General features: G+C 38.8%; 1 protein-coding gene across 1 annotated transcript in view; it reads left to right on the top strand.

Moving 5' to 3' along the window:
* Positions 1-20,759, top strand: part of TPD52 (tumor protein D52) — a 212,582-nt gene that overhangs the window by 166,530 nt on the left and 25,293 nt on the right. The window contains exons 3-4 of the mRNA XM_053715154.1: positions 4,154-4,302; positions 15,980-16,081. Of these exons, the coding sequence (XP_053571129.1) occupies positions 4,154-4,302; positions 15,980-16,081 (251 nt within the window). The remainder of the gene's footprint in view (positions 1-4,153; positions 4,303-15,979; positions 16,082-20,759) is intronic.

Genomic DNA, 20,759 nt, shown 5'->3' with positions numbered 1-20,759 from the left:
TTTGTATCTTTTGTTAAAGTGGCAGAAATGCACTACTAGGAGCTAGCTGAACACATTGGGTGAGCCAATGACGAGATGCATAAATGTGTAGCTACCAATCAGCAGCTAGCTCTCATTAGTGCATTGCTGATCCTAAGTCTACCTAGGTATGCTTTTCAACCAATGATATCAAGAGAATGAAACAAGTTAAATAGGAGTTAATTGAAAAGTTGTTTAAAATTGCATGTTCTACAATGAAAGTTTAATTTTGACTTTTATTCCCTTTTAATTATATTGTTCCTCTGCAAATCTTGATACACAGTCAACCTCTTACTAATGTGGTCTTTTATTTAAATTCCCGCCATTAACTATGTATTATGAAGGGCCAAACCCAGTGAGTTGTTAGCCCTGCACATTGCATAGTTAAAGGGACATTATAGACTAGATTTTTCTTTGCATAAATGTTTTGTAGATGATCCATTTATATAGCCCATAAAGTTTTTTAAAAAAAGTATAGTTTTGTTTTTAGGAGAATACCGACGTATACCTACTCCAGATAGCTTCTGTTTGTGTAAAGGGTCTTTTCATATACAAAAAAAGGGGGAGGGGGGAGTGTCTGCAATTTCCCAGTTGCAGTGGGTGTTCCAGTAACCTTTTAAACAGAGCTAAACTGGAAGCTTCTAATTAAGTTTTTAAATGGTTTTATACTGGATTTTTATATCCGTATCTGTGCATATTTTATAGTAGTGTCTATTACATGCAGTTATATAACAAAATGGTGTATACTGTCCCTTTAATGTTGTGTACAGTTTACCTAAAACAGGAGAATTGCAGGTGAATTGTATGCAGCATTAACTATTCATTGTGCAGGGCTAACTCACTGGGTTTAGCCCTTGATAAATCATAGTTAATGAATGATTTAAAATCACCTACAATTCACCTGCAATTCATCTCTTTGTGAGCAAAGCCCTAAAGTTTCAAGAAGCTCTATGAATAGAAAATTGTTTGGAGTTGGATAGATCTACACAAGGACCTAAGTATGAGGAGGGAGAGGCAAACAGTAAACATTAAAGGGAAACCTATAATGATGTTTTTAGTGAAATAAAACGATTTAAATTGTTATAAATAAGGTAATGGTGCTTTTTTTTAGATAAATAGAACTATTTAATTATTGAGGTAATGATTATTTGTCACCCTCCAATGAAGTTCAGTTTTAAAGTTGATCAAATATGAATGGTTCACCTTACCAATCATTTCCTAATGATCTATCTTTCTATTTCTAATGTATAAAACCAAATCAGTATTTTCTTTTTATATACTGTAAATAGAAAAATAATCTGAAAAGTTATTGTAAAAATGAAAACCTTGTGTAGAAAACTAGGATTCAAATGGAGTCTTACTGACTAGCGATTTAAAGCAACTTGACTCGAATCAAATCCACCCTGTATGCTGTGTAGAATATTGCCTAATTACCATGTCCAGTCTTGTGACATAACTTGAGCTTTCAGTCTGTCTGACACTTATTTTGCAATCTCCAAATTACTTTTGGCCTCTATTTAAAAAAATAAAAATAAAAAAATAAATGTTTTCAAGCAGATTCGCTTTAACCTGCATATTTTGACTTGTATTAAAAAAGAAATGCATAGAAAATGTGCTGTGTAAATTTTGTGTGAATGTGTAAGGTCATTTTAGAGAATTACCTGGTTTTCTGCCTGGAACCAGTTCAGCAGAAGATGGGCTGCAGAAACCAGAAAGAGTGGTAGCAGGAAGATCCGTAGACAGGCCACTGGCCAGGGGTCAGAATCAATGAAGGCGTCTAAAACCAAATGTCAGAACAGGATGATGAGACAAGTTCCATAGCCATAAGACAGCTTCAATGATAATGAGCCAGTATGATTGGTCCATAAACAGCATATCTCGCTAGAGGGGTCAGACAGATTCAGTGAGCCATAAAGTAGTGTTGTTAAAATGTTCAGATCTGGCAGAAGAGTATCCAGAGAGATGGCCGTGCTAATCCAACAATACTTAGTGCAGCCCCTGGCACTATGCAGCAGTTCTCTTCCTAATAGTGCACCTGCAGATCCCAGCTCCCAGAACACCTGGCCAGAATTCAGTACAATGCTGCACTGGCTGTAATTAATAGACAGAATGGCAACGAGTTTTAAAGCACCACTTGGGGAAAAAAAAGCATTGATTTCAAGTACAGAAATAGGGATGTTTTTACTTTTAATATTTTAATTTTTATTGTAAGCATTTTTTTTATTTTATTGTAAGCATCTTAACAGTATTGATTTCCCCCCTGTAACTTAAGGGGTCCTTTGTGTGACTAAAGACATAAAACAGATAAAATCTTGAGTTGGATTATGTATTATGCATATACAAGTAGTTTCCTTCTGCTGTGCTATCTGGTTCTATTTCTTTCATTGCTTAAACAGTGCTTGCAAGCAAATAAATGATGAAGATTTGCAGCAAGAATACACACATTTGTATTGCCAATATGGCTGCCTGAAACATGAAATATTACAGTCGCTTACATTTTCCTTTAGAATTTCACCCATCTTCTAAAGAGCTGCATATATCAGCCGCACCTCTTGATTTTGAATACCACCTCTCTATATTTGGGACGAGTTTTGATTCACTTGATTTTGAAGAAGGACCTTTGTAAATGTGTATTAATCATTACTGATTTTAATAAATGTGTTTCATCCATAAGGATGCATTCAAGATGCATACCTTCATATTCCAGCGGGTCCATCTGTTCCTCCTTTATGACAAGATAGTTCTTTGGTCATTTCAAAAAATCCGGCATAAATTATCTATGTTTTCACATATGTATTAAAGGGACAAAAGAAAGGAGGAAATCACTGCACTGCTAATATTTCCTAATGGAGCCTTTAGGCAAAGCCTGGAATCTTGCACACCTGCCACTTGGTTTTAAAGCTTATTCTACAAGATCTCTACATCTTAGGCAGCTGATGCAGACATTTCCGATGACGTTGTGGGTAAAACACAGTATGGAGTTCTCCTGACCTATTTATAAAACATTAGGATGGGACAATTATGCAAAATTACTAGCTCTAGCAAAGCAGAACATTTCATTTTTGCAATAGAATATCTAACCAGCAAATAACCTGGAATTATGAAAACCTGTATACAGTAGAAATAAAAAATACTAATTGTCTTGGAGGGCAGAAGCTGTAGACACATGCACACTGCTGGCTAAAGTAAGGGGAAGTCTTGTGTATGTGTTTAACTTCTCTTTAATGGGACAGCAAAGCATGTCTGCTACATAATGGCTGTGATGAATCCTGACTACTAGCTTTGCAGCAAGCTTCAGTTTTCATCCTGCTGTGTCCTGCTTGCTGTTATTGCTGCAATAAAGGGCCATTATGGTGAATGAATTCCATGCTATAATTTATTAGATCATGTCATTTTAGCACTTGTGAATCTGCAGCTCTATGTTTCACCCCCACTGCTGGTGAACCAATAAGCAGTGGAAGCCAAAAGCAGTTTCCCTTTGGAACCGGCCATTCTCTGCAGTTCCCTAAACAATATGTGCTTAATCCCTTTGCTGGGGTAAGCAGACACAGTTGCAAATTAGAGCAAGCGATTTCTCTAGTATAATGACCCATTAACTCTCTGATTGTGATAAAGTCCCCGTATCCTTCTGTGGGTTTTATTTACAGCAACAGGAGCTGCACATTCCCTCAAATGACAAAAAGCCTGCTGCAAGTAAGTCCTAAAGCTAACATTTCGTTACCAGTTAAACAGTACAGCATTTACTTGCCAGGAGGGCATATTTTGAAACAGTTGTTTATATCAAACTAAAACACAAGAGTATCTGATTACAGCCGGATTTCCTTTATATGTGTAATGTAATCAAATATGTTGCAATCTTGGCCAAGTTACATTATTGCTGTAAATATTTACAGGTAACATCCCATTCATGTTGTTGCACTACAAGATTTTATGTGCAGAGCTGTAAATTCCATCTGTATAAGTTATACAAGAAACCGTTGTGACTGCAAAAAATAAACCCCTTTGTGTATAGATGTGAAATGTGTATATGTTTAATATGACTAAGCGTCCGCTCTATAGTGAAAGCGCTTTCTGTTTTAGTAACTGCAAGTATATGATTCTGTATTTCCCCTAAACCTCTCTTCCTTTATTTTAGGTGGAAGAGGAGATACAAACCCTAAGCCAGGTGCTTGCTGCAAAGGAAAGGCATCTAGCAGAAATCAAAAGGAAGCTGGGAGTCACCACGTTGGGAGAGTTAAAGCAGAACATTTCCAAAGGACTGCAAGATGTTGCTTCCACTACAGTGTATGTTACCCTCTCCTCAGGAAACCAAATGTCAGCCTTAGACCTTAAAGGGACACTGAATCCAAATTTTTTCTTTTGTGATTCACATAGAGCATGCAATTTTAAGCAACTTTCTAATTTACTCCTATTATCAATTTTTCTTTGTTCTTCTTGCTATCTTTATTTGAAAAAGAAGGCATCTAAGCTTTTTTTTATTATTCAGAACTCTGGACAGCACTTTTTTATTGGTGGATGAATTTATCCACCAATCAGCAAGGACAACCCAGGTTGTTCACCAAAAATGGGCGGGCATCTAAACTTACATTCTTGCATTTTAAATAAAGATACCAAGAGAATGAAGAAAATTTGATAATAGGAGTAAATTAAAAAGTTGCTTAAAATGTCATGCTATATCTGAATCACAAAAGAAAAAATTTGGGTTCAGTGTCCCTTTAAGCAATTCCATGCTTAATAAGTATGATTTAAAGGAACATTATACTGTAAAATGTTGTCGTCCCCCACTTTCCCCCAATCATCATTTTTATTTGCTAGAGTTATTATTGGTATAATTTATTTACAAATAGCTAATTTTCCTTTATTTTGTCATTTAAAACAACCGATTTTGCGTATTTAAACTACCGTTTATACTGAACATATTAATTATGCTGTATTCGCAAAAAAAAGCTACGTAAAAAAGAAGCTACAGAGGTAAGACAATGAGGCATGCATATATATAGGGAGAGATAAGATAGATGCCTGCTTTTCCGGCAAACATAGCCAATTTAAATGGGATGTGTTTTACTTAGCAACACAACTTTTTCGTAAACAAAAATAAACCTAATTTCCCATACATTTTATACTGCAGCTGGTGTATCAAGTCATTGGAAACACATATGGAAAACCAATTTAACAGTGCAGTGTCCCTTTAAGAGGAACCTACTAACACTATAGGGAAGCAGGTCTTATAAAAGTGAAACATTTAGAGTGCAGTGGAAGGTTTGTAACTGTAACCTTTATAAAATTAAAAATAAGCTTTTATTTGTGTAGTTTAAAAATGTTTCACAGCATTGTAACAAGTGGTCTAACCCGTTCAGCTTGCTGCTGTATTGAGAGGCATCATTTGGTCTGTGATTATGGTAACAATCCTAAAGGCATCAAACCAGCTGTTTGTGTTTTTTAAATTTATTTTAAAATTCTCACATAAATGCTTGTTCTTATGTTAAGGCAATTTAACTCCTTGTTAGGTACTACATGTGGAGCTTATGGGCTGCTATATTGGTGGAAATGGATACATATTTCTTTCATACAGGTGGTAAGAGTCCACGATCCATTACTCCTGGGAATTCCCAAGAGCTCTATAAAACCTCTCCCACCTCACTGGTAACTCACTCTTGTCTTTGGCTCTGCAGGAGGAAGGTGAAGAATGAAGATATCCATTTGATTCTTTAGTGAGAATGGGTTCTCAGATTGGGTTGAGACCAATTTCCCCTCATAGTGTAGTTCTTGAATGAAGGTTGTATTTGGAGTATGGCATATTTTTCATCTGTGAGGAATAAGTCACAAGACTTCCACAGGTGTCACAGGGACTTGTCCTTTGCCTCTTCCCGTTGGATCGGCGATACACTCCTGTTCCAGACCCTCTGCTGTTATGTTTCAGCACTCATTTTTGGCTTCCTCCAGTAGTAGTGTGCCTATTGGTAAATACTATATTTTTATTATGTGGCACTCTATAAGCCTTGTAGGTTATTTTATTATATGGTTGTTATATGTGTATATAGCCTTGGGACAGTTATATATATTTTGTTAATTCCTCTTTAAAAACTGTTTGAACTGTGTACATTTTTAAACTATTGCTGGCATTTTGCATGTGTAAATTTTCAAAAGCTCGCCGCGTTTCATGCACATATATTTTTAGATGCACATCCATCATTGCTTTAACTTTTTTGATTTTGAAGGTTTTTAAGAGCTACTTTCAGAGAAGTTAAGTGTTTCCCTTTCCTCAAGTGTTCTTTTAATGGGAATATTACCATTTATCTGTATGTTTGTTGATTTCTGCATTTAACTTATGTATTAGTTTTCTGCAGCTATAGAACCTACTGATTCTATCCCTACATCTGCCTTAGAAGCTGGGTCATCTTAACACTTTCGTAACAGTGTTAAATGTTTGTATTGTAAATGCATTCTGACCAGCCTAATGCTGCCCCTGCTGCTAAACGTTATTACTGCACCTTCTGTTTCTTACAAGAGATTTCTTAAGATCGGGCTCCTGGAGTTAAAGGGATATAAAACACAATGTTTTTCTTTCTTTCATGATTCAGATAGAGCAGGCAATTTTAAGCAACTTTCTAATTTAATCCTATTATAAAATGTTCTTCCTTCTCTTGGTATCTATCAGGAATGTGAGCATAGGGACTAACCCATACCGCTTGCTAATTGATGGCTACATTTAGCCCTCTTCCAAGTCTGCATGAAACTTGGTTTCAGTCTGCTCAGGATCCCTGAATTCCAAATGTATATCAACAGGTGGGCACAGCAATGTTGAAAGTGTTATACAACTAACTTGATATGATCCATGTGGTAGGGGTCACTGTTACCCCTTATAGCATAGTTAAGCAAAATCCACAGCACCACATACTGCTTTATATAAAAAGCATATTTCTTTTATTAAAGCTGTTAATTAAAACATATTGCGACGTTTCGGCCCCAATGCCTTAATCATGCATAAACCATTTTACATTCACACCTGCTCTTCACAGGAAAACCAATCACAGTCATTTATATACCGGTGATACAGGTATTGCCAGTATACAGTCTTTTATCGCCATCTAGAGGGCTTTTTACTAACTTCATATATTATCTTAAATTTATATACATATCAATGTAGAAATGGAGAGGTTTCCACTTCAAAAATCACAACACAATTTTTATCAGTTTTACCCAGCATAATTTAACCTCCCCAAAAGCGTAATAGAGAAAATTAATATAAAACACAACTTCATTTTAACGAATACAGAGAAATATATCTCTATATATAATCCCCTATGGTACATGGTGTCTAGATTGTATATCCAATATGGTTACCTTTGTTTTAATATATTTTTTTCCCTATCTCCTCTTACCCTTCGTATTCCTAAATGGTCAATTATTTGCCATCTCATCTGACTCACTTTATGACCAAATTCTATGAAATGGCTAGAAACTGGGACTTGATCATCTTTTTATATTATATAAAATGTTATGCTGGTTAATTCACTCACATGCTTTTCTTGTAGATTCTCCTATATATAAGGGAACATGGTCATTTTATAAGATATATATAACATAGGCTGTATTTATGTAAAATAACCATTAATATGAAACGTATGGCCTGTTCTCTGGTGAAAAAATATTTCCCTTTTTATCATTGAGTTCTAGTTAGAACACACCAAACAGCAGGGGTAGCAATCTAAGGAGTGATATAACTCTGGCCTATTTTTCTTTTTAAGCCTACATCAGTACATCACCTAAGCTTTTTGTATAATCACTGCTAGATAGCTTGAATTCTATGCCATCAGCCGTTTCATTAAGGGACTGCACAAAACTCTCTAGGGTCTCAATGTTACCCCACCATATAACAAACCATTCATCTATAAGGCGCCACCAGGTGGTGTGCCAAACTGCTTGAATAAATTATTCTCATAGACCAATGCCTCCTCAAAATAATTCATGCACAGGTTGGCAACATTGAAATCCATCTCTGCACCCCAAACCTTCACAAACCATGAGCCATGGAATAAATAAATAATTCCAGTATAACACCAATCCCAGAAGCTTCTCTGCAAATTCAATTTGTCCTGATTGTCACTATTAGATAGCATTTTTCTGGTGATACCTACTCCTGTCTTGTGTTTTATAGAGGTGTACAGTCTTTTTACAACCAAAGTAAATAGAATGTACTTGGAACTAGGTAAATAAAGTTCTTTAATAAAAGATGACATTATTATAACCTGGTTGTAGCAATTTATCGATTTAAAAATGGCTATATGTAAATATAAAGTCTACACTGGAGACTATAGGTCTACCAGGTGGTCTATTTACACACTTATGAACCTTAAGCACTGTATAGAATATTGGGATTTAAGGGTGATCTTTAAATACTGAATATAGTTAGATAATGTTTTGTCAGTGATCCCATTGACTTCTGTTCTCAGCAAAATATTTTTAATCTTCTTTTAAATTTTAATGACAGGGTCACCAGGTAATTGCTTTAAATTTCATCAACTTAATATTTATCTAAAACAATGGTAGCTCTGCCCTTGTCAGCAGATTTCACTATTATATCTTTTTTGTTTAAACCTCTTAATGACCTGTCTCTCTTCTTCTAGTTAAATTATTATATTTTGCCCTATTCCAAATAATATTTTTATTTATCTTATCATTCAATGATGCTATATCATTGTTGACCATTTTAATAAACATTTCTACACTACCATTGCTATAGGAAGGGCTAAAACAGGATATATTTTTTTTTCTTTAAACCCATTTGTTTGGCTATAAATACTTTATTAATATTATCAACCTCCTTCAAATCATTCTTTATAACATGAGTTATCAACATTATTATATATGACCTGCAATCTTAAAGTCCGGTAGAATTTCTGAAGATACAATCTCGAACATATCAGTGCTTTTATATGGGCAAAAAGATAGTCCCCTATTTAACAGTTTGTACTCACTGTCTGATAATGTTTTAGAAGATATGCAATACCATCTTTTCTGCTGCTTTCCTCTTCTCTCTTTAGTAGAACTCAGTGTGCGACTCCTCTCTGGGATGGCTCTTATGTTTGTGGCCCCCTCTCTGTCCCCTTCGTCGCTGGAATCCAAAAAATGCAGTGAGGCTCTTCCGACTGAGGAATCACTAGAGCTGTTGATTTTGTCTAAGCAGCCCAAGAAATTTACTTCCTCATCCAAGTATGCAGGAAGGTACAGCCCCTGATCCAGAGACTTTGGTAGGGGACAGGTTACACCTTTTTCAGGAAGCTTGGTTTTAGTCTGTTCAGGATCTCCCTGGGTTCTAAATATAGTCTCTCAGGGTTATCAAATAGGTTTCAGAACAAGGCCTCCTAGGGGAAGTTTTCTTCTGTCCACTGTAATGAAAACAATGTGAAGGCTCAATCAGGAAGTGATTGTTCCTGTTCCCTTGTTGGAACAGGGAATGAGGTTTTATTCCAATCTCTTTAGTTTTGCATGAAGAAAGGAACTTTCAGACCAATTCTTGATCTAAAGGCTCTAAACAACTACTTTCAAAATGGAGACTATTCGGGCTATTCTGCCTTTTTGTTCAGCAAGGTTAGTTTATGTCCCCAATAGATTTAAATGATGCTTACCCCTTTCCGTTCCTATTCACAGAGAACATTATCAGTTTCTAAGGTTTGCCTTTCTGGACAAGCACTTTCAGTTTGTTGCTCTACTATCTGGCTACAGCTCCCAGAATATTCTCAAAGTTTCTAGGTACCCTTTTGTCTGTGATCAGGGTGTTGTGGTGTTTTCCTACCTGGACTATATCTTGGTTCAATCAGTTGTGTTTTTTCAACAACATGGTTGGAAGGTCAATTTTCCAAAGAGTTTGCTGGCACCTCAGACAAAGGTTGTTTTTCTGGGGGTTCAGATAGATTCAGTTTCCATGAGACTTTCTTTGACAGATCAAAGACGATTGAAGCTAGTATCTGCTTTTCTAAACCTTCGGCCTATTTCTTTTCCATCATGGTCTCATGATTCCTGCTTTGGGTGCTATTCCGTTTGCTCGCTTCCACATGAGGCCTCTTCACCTTTTGTATGCTTTGGCAATGGTGCAGGGAACATATGCAGCTATCTCAAAGGATTCTTCTAGATTTCAGGACAAACCAGTCTCTGTCTTGGTGGCTGAATCACTAGCTTATTATGCAGGAGGCTACTTTTGTTCATTCTACTTGGTCTGTGATGATTACAGATGCAAGTCTTTCAGGTTGGGGGGGGGGGCATCTGGGAGTCTCAGAGCACAAGGGGTTTGGTCTCCTCGAGAGATGAGGTTACTAATAAATGTTCTAGAACCCAGAGTTGGCCTCTCTTGAAAAGTCTTTTTTTTTTTTCATTTTCAGACGGACAATGTTACAGCAGTGGCCTATGTTAATCATCAGGTTCCCTAGCCATTAAAGAAGTATCTTGAATTCTTTCCTAGGCAGAAGTCAATTGCTGTCTAATTTCTACTGTTCATATTCCAGAGTGGACAACTAGGAAGTGGATTTTCTCAGTAGTCAGTCTTTTTATCCAGGTGAATGGTTTCTCCATCTTGATGTTTTCAATCAGATAGTGGATTTTTTGGGGTCTCCTAGAGATAGATCTGATGGCCTGTCTGTTAAACCACAAACTTACCAGGTACTTTGTGAGGTCCAGTGATCCTCAAGCAGTGTTTGTGGATGCTCTGGTGGCTCCATAGTCATTTCAACTGACTTATGTTTTTCACCACAGAGTGATTGCCAGAATCAGGCAGAGGAGGCATCAGTCATTCTGATTGCTCCAGCTTGATCTCGCAGAATTTGGTATGCAATTCTGGTTCAGATGTCCAGTTGTACTCCTTGGCCACTTCTTCTGCATCCAGACCTTTTGTCTGAAGGTCCATTTACCATTTGGAGCTCAAGTCTTTAAATGGAAACTAACCCCAATTTTTTAATTTAATGATTCAGAAAGAGCATGCAATTTTAAGCAACTTTCTAATTTACTCTACTCAATTTTTCTTTGTTCTCTTGCTATCTTTATTTAAAAGGCATAAATGTAAAGCTTAGGAGCCGGCCCATTTATGGTTCAGCACCTGGGTAGCGCTTTCTGATTGGTATGTTTGATCTATTACACTAATGCAATAGAAAGGAACAAGTATCAAGGTAGACATTTTTAAACCTGTGGAGTGGTTGCAGGTTTTGTTCAAATCTGAGAGTCTGAACATAGAACAAAAATGCTTTTGACAGACGCTCTATAGATGTAAACAAAAATATAACTTGCCATTATCAAGGTAAATTTATTATAACTAACAATCGGCTAGATTAAGAGTTTTGCGGTATGGGTGAAAAAGCAGCATTAAGGCTCATAACGTTGCTTTTTCACTACCGCTGGTATTAAGAGTCTTGCAGGTTTAGGGGCACCGCACACTTTTTTGGCCGTAACGCAACGTTATTACCGCAGCTTTCAAAAAGTCCTTTTTAAATGGGACTTCCATATTGCCGGTATTACGAGTCTGCCTGGGAGGCCAAAAAGTGAGCGGTACACCCTATACCACCAAGATCGATACCATAAACTGAAAGTCAGTAGTTATGAGTTTTACGCTACAAAGCTGTAACATAAAACTCATAACTAAAGTGCTAAAAAGTACACTAACTCCCATAAACTACCTATTAACCCCTAAACCGAGGCCCTCCCGCATCGCAAACACTAAAATAAATTTATTAACCCCTAATCTGCCGCTCCGTTCATCGCCGCCCCTATAATAAACATATTAACCCCCTAAACCGCTGCACTCCCGCATCACAAACACTAGTTAAATATTATAAACCCCTAATCTGCTGCCCCTAACATCGCCGCCACCTACCTACATTTATTAACCCCTAATCTGCGCCCCAACACTACATTTATTAACTCCCTAAACCTAAGTCTAACCCTAACACCCCCTAACTTAAATATAATTCAAATAAATCTAAATAAAACCTACTATCATTACCTAAATTGATCCTATTTAAAACTAAATACTTACATGTAAAATAAACCCTAAGCTAGCTACAATATAACTAATAGTTGCATTGTATCTAGCTCAGGGTTTATTTTTATTTTACAGGCAAGTTTGTATTTATTTTAACTAGGTAGAATAGTTATTAACTATTTACTAACTACCTAGCTAAAATAAATACAAATTTACCTGTAAAATAAAACCTAACCTGAGTTACACTAACACCTAACCTTACACTACAATTAAATCAATTACCTAAAATAAATACAATTACCTAAAATACAACAAAACTAATTACACCTAATTGAATAGCCCTATCAAAATAAAAAAAGCCCCCCTCCCAAAAAAAAAAACTAGCCTAAACTAAACTACCAATAGCCCTTAAAAGGGCCTTTTGCTGGGCATTGCCCCAAAGAAATCAGCTCTTTTACCTGTAAAAAAAAAATATACAAACAACCCCCCAACAGTAGAACCCACCACCCAATCAACCAACCAACCCCCCAAATAAAATCCTAACTAAAAAAACCTAAGCTCCCCATTGCCCTTAAAAGGGCATTTGGATGGGCATTGTCCTTAAAAGGGCATTTAGCTCTTTTTCAAGTGCCCAAACCCTAATCTAAAAATAAAACCCACCCAATAAACCCTTAAAAAACCTAACCCCCGAAGATCCACTTACAGTTTTGAAAACCGGACATCCATCCTCAATGAAGCCGGGAGAAGTCTTCATCCAAGTCGGCAGAAGTGATCCTCCAGACCGCATCTTCTATCTTCATCCATCCGGCGCAGAGTTGCTCCATCTTCAAGACATCTGGCGCAGAGCATCCTCTTCAATTGGCGTCTTCTTGCAGAATGAAGGTTCCTTTAAATTACGTCATCCAAGAGGCCGTCCCTTGAATTCCGATTGGCTGATAGAATTCTATCAGCCAATTGGAATTAAAGGTGAAAAAAATCCTATTGGCTGATGCAATCAGCCAATAGGATTGAGCTGGCATTCTTTTGGCTGTTCTTTTTGGCTGTTCCAATCATTTCCAATCAATTCTATCAGCCATTCGGAATTCAAGGGTCGCCATCTTGGATGATGTAATTTAAAGGAACCTTCATTCTGCAAGAAGATGCCGATTGAAGAGGATGCTCCGCGCCGGATGTCTTGAAGAAGGAGCCGCTCCACGCCGGATGGATGAAGATGGAAGATGCCGTCTGGAAGACCACTTCTGCCGGCTTGGATGAAGACTTCTCCCAGCTTCGTTGGGGACTTCTTGCCGCTTGAATAAAGACTTCTCCCCGCTTCGTTGAGGATGGATGTCCGGTCTTCAGAACTGTAAGTGGATCTTCGGTGGTTAGTGTTAGTTTTTTTTAAGGGTTTATTGGGTGGGTTTTATTTTTAGATTAGGGTTTGGGCACTTGAAAAAGAGCTAAATGCCCTTTTAACGGCAATGCCCATCCAAATGCCCTTTTCAGGGCAATGGGGAGCTTAGATTATTTTAGTTAGGATTTTATTTGGGGGGTTGGTTGGGTGGGGAGTTTTACTGTTGGGGGCTTGCAAAAGGGCTATTGGTAGTTTAGTTTAGGCAAGTTTTTTATTTTTATTTTGGGGGGGCTTTTTTATTTTGATAGGGCTATTAGACTAGGTGTAATTATTTTAAATATCTGATAATTTCTTTTTTTTATTTTGTGTAATTTAGTGTTTGTTTATTTTTGTAATTTAGGTAATTGATTTAATTGTAGTGTAAGGTTAGGTGTTAGTGTAACTCAGGTTAGGTTTTATTTTACAGGTAAATTTGTATTTATTTTAGCTAGGTAGTTAGTAAATAGTTAATAACTATTTAGTAACTATTCTACCTAGTTAAAATAAATACAAACTTGCCTGTAAAATAAAAATAAACCCTAAGCTAGATAGAATGTAACTGTTAGTTATATTGTAGCCAGGGCCGTCTTTAATACTGACTGGACCCTGGGCAAACAATTGATTTTATATATTTTTTTTAAATTATTAGCCCAGCAGTGGATCATCCACTGCTGGGCTAATCATTAAAAAAAAATTGCAATATGTGAAACTGGACCTAAGCAGTACTAATAAGTAAATAAATATATAAATTCCTCCACTCTGGATTAATTTAATATGCTTTTTGAATGCGATTCTGGTGTGAGGCTAGCTGGTTAAAGAGATTTAGGGCAGCCAACAGGAGCAAAGCAAGGTAAAGACTGAGGCGGAAGCATAGAGGTGCAGACAGATATAAGTTTACTGACTGAAACAGTAGAACTACTATGGGAAGCTGTAAAATCTGAAACAGAGAGCAATAAAAACTATAAAAATAAACCTTACCTTAATGTGTTAAGTATCAGCATGACACTATACATCAGCCACAGCAGCAAATGTCACTACTTTGCTAGGAACAAGTTCCCTCAGTCTCATCCTGCACTAGGCAATGCTGCATGGGGGAGGGGCATGTGTACACTTACTTATTCTTCCCACTGACACCTTTCTACAAAGCACTGTTTTCCTAACAAACTTCAGTTAGTTGATCTTAGAGCCACAGCAGAAAGAGCAGGGCTAAGGGGACCAGCAGACTGGATGCTGTCTGCCCAAGGCTGCATGGATACAGACGAGTCACACAGCCTCAAGACTGAAGAGAGCAGTGTGTGCAGCTGCACAGATGCTCAAATCCTCACGTGCCTGCCACTCCAGCTTTCTGCTGCATGCGCCTATAGTAAGCCCTACCCAGAAACCATCCCCACCACCAGAGCAGTTACCTGTAACAGTGGTAACCCCAGCAGGACCTTTTCTGATGCAGTTGGATTGACTAGATGTCTAGTTAGGGCTTAGCATCCAGTGCTGCACAGTGCACATCTAAAACAGCACATGGCACTAGCTTGGAATGTCACATGACATTGGCACGGTCTGGCACAGTTTCTCACAAATACATATAAGCAGAGAACTTTTGACTGTGACAATATTAGCACTGACTGTGTGTGTGTCCCATGTCACATGACATCAGCAGTCTGGCATGAACTTAAAAACTTTTTTTTAGGACTCTTGGGCCCCTCAACAAAGACTGGGCCCAGGGCAACTGCCCCTTTTGCCCTGTGTTAAAGACGGTCCTGATTGTAGCTAGCTTAGGGTTTATTTTATAGGTAAGTATTTAGTTTTAAATAGGAATAATTTAGGTAATGATAGTAGGTTTTATTTAGATTTATTTAAATTATATTTAAGTTAGGGGTGTTAGGGTTAGGTTTAGGGGTTAATAAATTTAGTATAGTGGCGGCGACATTGGGGGCGGCATATTAGGGGTTAATAAATGTAGATAGGCAGCGGCGATGTTAGGGGTGGCAGATTAGGGGTTGATAATATTTAACTAGTGTTTGTGATGCGGGAGTGTGGCGGTTTAGGTGTTAATATGTTTATTATAGTGGTGGCGATGTCCAGAGCGGCAGATTAGGGGTTAATAAGTATAATGTAGGTGTCCGCGTTGTCGGGGTGGCAGATTAGGGGTGTTTAGACTCGGGTTCATGTTAGGGTGTTAGGTGTAAACATAAATTTAGTTTCCCCATAGGAATCACGGAGCTTTACGCTGCTTTTTTGCAGGTGTTAGACTTTTTTTTTTAGCCAGCTCTCCCCATTAATGTCTATGGGGAAATCGTGCATGAGCACGTAAAACCAGCTCACCGCAGCTTTCAGCAGCGTTGGTATTGGAGTGCGATATGGAGCTCAATTTTGCTCTACACTCACTTTTTGCCTGATAACGCCGGGTTTTTGTAAACCTGTAATACTAGCGCTGTAGGGAAGTGAGCGGTGACAATAACATGCAAATTAACACTGCACCCCTCATAAGACAAAACTCGTAATCTAGTCAAATGTTTGATTGTTATTCATTATCACTATCCTGTCTCTTTCTTCATCAATAATTCTCTTAATCGCTGATTCTCTTGGTAAAGACATTATGTAATCTATGAATTGTGCTTTTATAGGTATAAGAAGACATCTGAAACTCTGTCTCAGGCAGGACAGAAAGCCTCTGCTGCCTTTTCATCAGTTGGTTCTGTCATTACGAAAAAGCTGGAAGATGTAAAGTGAGTATTGAAGTACTGAGACTCTGTGCAGCCATAGAGAACCATGTAAATCAAACAAACATGAGCCACACTCTTCAGGATCATTTCTAAAATAAATAACGTGTACACAGATTTTGTGATAAAATGATTTTATTGCCAGTGCCTACTGCCTATGGGACTGAGCAAATGTATTTGGTTAAATGTTGACACATTATTTTCAAAATGTTGGAAGTTATCCAAGGTCCCTTCTGTAGTATTCCATGTAAAAGGGTTAGTATAGTAAAAAAAAAGTACATGTTCTAACTCATTAAGGTGCCAGGATCACCATTGTTAATAATGACATTCTCTATGTATTTAACACTTGCAAATGGGTTAAACACAAAATTAAAGTACTGTTTGGGAGTTGCAGAGAACTGCTGGTCCAGAGAAAATCAGTATTAGCAGAGCAGAGAGGCATTCATATTTTCCTTTTTTTTCTCTTTATTTTATTATTTGTTTTCACGATAATGTTCTCCAAATTTACCATTCTTGTAGCAAAATATGGGTCAAATACAGCAAACAGCAATGTTTCGGGCTACAACATGCCCTTACTCATGCATAAGGGCATGTTGTAGCCCGAAACGTTGATGTTTGCTGTATTCGACCCATGTTTTGATGAATAAAAGTCTATTTTAAAGAATCTTGGAAGCTGGAGGACATTTGTTCATTTGCTGAATTTGAGGTTTGGTAAACCACCTAAGTTTTGCTCAAAGTGTTCTGCCCCCACCTACATTTGTAAGTACCATCTTGTTGAAGGGCTACTATATGTAAATGTATATACCAGTATCTGTCATGCATAGTGAGCGTTAGCAGGAAGTGCCCATCAACTACACAGCACTAGAACTTTCTATAAGCCAATTAGATTATGTAGGAAGTACATCATTGATACAGCTATATACGTTTCAAATTAAAGAGACATTAAACACCTCTTGCTTTTGTGTAAAAAATGCACTTTGTCCCACACTCCCTCATACCTCCTATCATTTCCTAGAGACTGTCTGGGACAGGGAGTTCTAGGGGACTTGTGGGTAACACACCTGTGTTTTTGTGTGTGGAGTTGCAATAGGAGCGGTTGGGTAGAGTCTGGGTCATGACTTGGGCAGAGCTAGGACAGTCCATAAAATTCAGGGCAGTTGCAGGGACAGAAATACTGCAGGCAGGAAAGCCAAAAAGTCAGATCTGTTACGTAGGTTTTTTTTAAATGCTGCAAATTGCCTAAACCTGCTATTTAATTTGCAGCATTTGCAAACTCTCTAGGGTGACCAGCACACATTTTACACAAAAAGCAAAAGGTGTTTAATATCCTTTAAATGGCTTTTAAATGACATTTTAATGCAAAACATAATAAATAAACAAATGTATAGATGCTGTGCTTTCATATGGATAGAATACATCTTTGGATTACAGTTTCCCTTTCATGTGAAATGTTGCAAACAGAATCTGCTCTGATTTTAAAAAAAAATGGATTTGTGACTTGATTTTCAGACTGCAAGAATGAGTCAGTGGCAAATGTGTGCTGCTGTTTTTGGTGGAAAAAAAGGATTAAAGGGACAGTCTACTCCAAAGATAGATAATCCCTTTATTACCCATTCAGCTGTTTTGCATAACCAAGACGGTTATATTAATATACTGCTTTACCTCTGTGTTTACCTTGTATCTAAACCTCTGCAGACTGCCCCCTTATTTCAGTTATTTTGACAGACTGATCTAATAAACTGTGATCACTTGGTTTTCCCACCTCCTCTCTGTACAGGATGCCCCCAGCTCTGCCTGGCACTACCCGAGAACCACTTTATCCCACTCACTGAACACCCATTCCCGCCCCTCCTGTCATGACCCTGCCCGCAATACACTGGTGGCCCCCTAGGAAGCCCCCCCCCCCCAAAAAAAAAAAAAAGTTCAGCATAATTCTAAATTGGCCTTTGTTATGTAGTTTCTAATTTTGTAAATAGAAGTTTACTCCTAAAGGGACAGTGAAGTCAAAATTAAACTTTCATGATTCAAGTACAGCAAGTCACTTAAAATAAAATTTGCTTAGTTCTCTTGGTATCATAAGTTGGTTCAGGAGCATCAATGGGCTACACTTATGTCTTTTGTCATTGGCTCACCAGATGTGTTCAGCCAGCTCCCAGTAGTACATTGGTGCTTCTGAGGCAGCCTACCTAGGTTTACTCTTTAACAAAGGATACCAAAAGAATGAAACACATTTGATAATAGAAGCACATTGCACGTTCTATTCGAATTATAACGTTTCTTTTTTATTTTACTGTCCCTTTAATCAGTCTACAATTCTTTCTAAAGCTACCATAGATTGACACTAGTAATTTTTTTAGTCTGTCCATTTTGTTTTTATTTCTGTTGCCAAGTTCTGTGTTTTATTACACTGAACAGATGTATTTTGTGTTTGACGTGAATGTGCATAGCCAAGTTTTTAGTTATTATTAGGCAACCTGAGATTCTTAAGGTCAGCGTGACATGTTTTAAATAATCTTAGATCTTGATTAAAAATTATTATATTATCCAGTTTGCTCATTTTGTGCAATATAAACTCTTTATCAATGTGCAGAACATACACACAACTAGTTATAACCTACCACCATTATCTATTGTTGCATCCTCCTGTGCATTTAAATTCAAAGAAATACAATGTAGAGATGCATAGATTTTTTTTTTTAATTAGAGGGGCCAGCATTTGTGAACATTAGTGGGACTGGGGAAGTTGTAGACACTTAATTTTTTTTGCCCCTTGAGCCCACGCTGCAATTTTCACAAATAGTTTTCCCGGCTGCTTTTGCTTGTTTGTACTTTGCTCCTCCCCTGCCCAATTTCACTATGAATGTTGTGGACATGCCGTGGGGCTTGCGAAGTTGCGCTGCTAGACTAAACCTGCCTGTCTATCTGTGCTCACTGCTCAGTGACGTGTGGAGCAGTGGAGTCACTCACTGCTGTGCTGTCTCTCTAAACGGGAACCGGGAAATCGTGAGGGGGATGCCTGGCACCTGACCGCATGACTGTCTGACACTGTCTCTAAAGTGAAGGAGCCACGTATGATGCCCACCAGACCTGTACGGTTATGGTACACTAAGTGCACACTAAAGAGGTAGGAGGCAGTGACGTGCAGTCACAGGAGGCAGGTGAGGCAGCGCCTACCCTGGCCAATCTATGTAATTACAGGCAGCATTTATTTAAAATTAAAAAATAAAAAAAATATTATTTTTTTTTTCCATATTTTTTTTTTTTATAAAATAAGGTGACCCCCCCTACCCCCCCACCCCTCCACCAAAATCATGATTCTGTATGTAAATTTTATTAAAACCAACTCACTGTTTGTTTATACATCAATACATTCATATTGCGCAAGACAAGGACAGCCGGCTGTCCTTGCATTGCGCAATATGAATGCATTGACTACTGTGGAAGTGTATGGGACGCTGAGAGACTGCCACCAGAGGAGAAAAGGTGCTAATGCAGTGCTCTCCAATGCGCCCCATACGCTTCCACAGGAGGCTAGCCTCCGTCCTGGCCGCCTCTCACGTCTCACTACTAGTCTGACTCTCAGCCAATCAGATTCAGAATTCAGAACTCGTCTGAATCTGACTGGGGCTGGCTGTCTCTGAGTGCCGGGCGGGAATTAAATAGATCCTTCCGCGTGCAGTGCTCTGTGGAAAGCCCTGGGTCCAGTGGGAGACTCTGGAAAGCACGGCAGACTGGTAGCAGCAGTGTCACAGCCAGTGACTAGTAGCTACCGAGTGAAGAAGAATGGAGTGGAAGCCTAAGGTAAGTTAAAGCTTCAAGTTCATACACAGACTGAGCTCACTCAGCTCAGCCTCAGAGTCACTGTCAGACTGAAGGGGCCTGGGGCTGGGGGGGGGGGGGGCGGGTGTGGTCGTGATAGTGCACATGGTTTTGTCGGCTCTAGCTGGGAGAAAATCTTCCGAGTGAGTCCCTGCACCTGGTAATAAATGTATTATGTAAATAAAGTATGCATGCCACATGGCTCATGGGGGCGTGGCCTAGCGCGGAGGTCCGTGGAGGGGGCGTGGCATATCGCGGGGGTCCGTGGAGGGGCGTGGCCTAACGTGAAGGTCCTGGAGGGGGCGTGGTCGGGGGCGGGCCCGTGGAGAGAGCTCAAACAGCTTAAAAGAGGGGAGAGAAAGCTCAAGAGGGGATAAAGAGAGATAGGGGGGAGAGAGAGATAAGATAGAGAGGGGAGATAGGGAGAGGGGAGAGAAAGAGGGGAGTGAGAGGGGAGATGTGAAGAGAGAGAGAGGGGAGAGAGAGAGACAGAGGGGGGAGATAGGGGAGAGAGAGGAGACAGAGAGAGAGAGGGGAGATGTGGGGAGAGAGAGAGGGGGGAGATAGAGAGAGACAGAGGGGGAGATAGGGGGGAGAGAGGAGACAGAGAGAGAGAGAGAGGGGAGAGAGAGAGGAGAGATGGGGAGAGAGAGGGGAGAGAGAGAGGAGAGATGGGGAGAGAGAGGGGAGATGTGGAAAGAGAGAGAAGGGGGAGAGAGAGAGAGAGAGAGAGGGGAAGATAGAGAGAGAGGTTGAGAGAGGGGATATAGAGAGGGGAGATAGAGAGAGGAGATAGAGAGAGGAGAGAGCGAGAAAGAAAGAGAGAGGGGAGCGAGAGAGGGGGGAGCGAGAGAGGGGAGCGAGA

Source organism: Bombina bombina, chromosome 5, assembly GCF_027579735.1.
Source record: "Bombina bombina isolate aBomBom1 chromosome 5, aBomBom1.pri, whole genome shotgun sequence".
Lineage (NCBI taxonomy): Eukaryota > Metazoa > Chordata > Amphibia > Anura > Bombinatoridae > Bombina > Bombina bombina.
The sequence above is the reverse complement of the archived record's forward strand: the minus strand, read 5'-3'. Positions and strand labels throughout refer to the sequence as shown.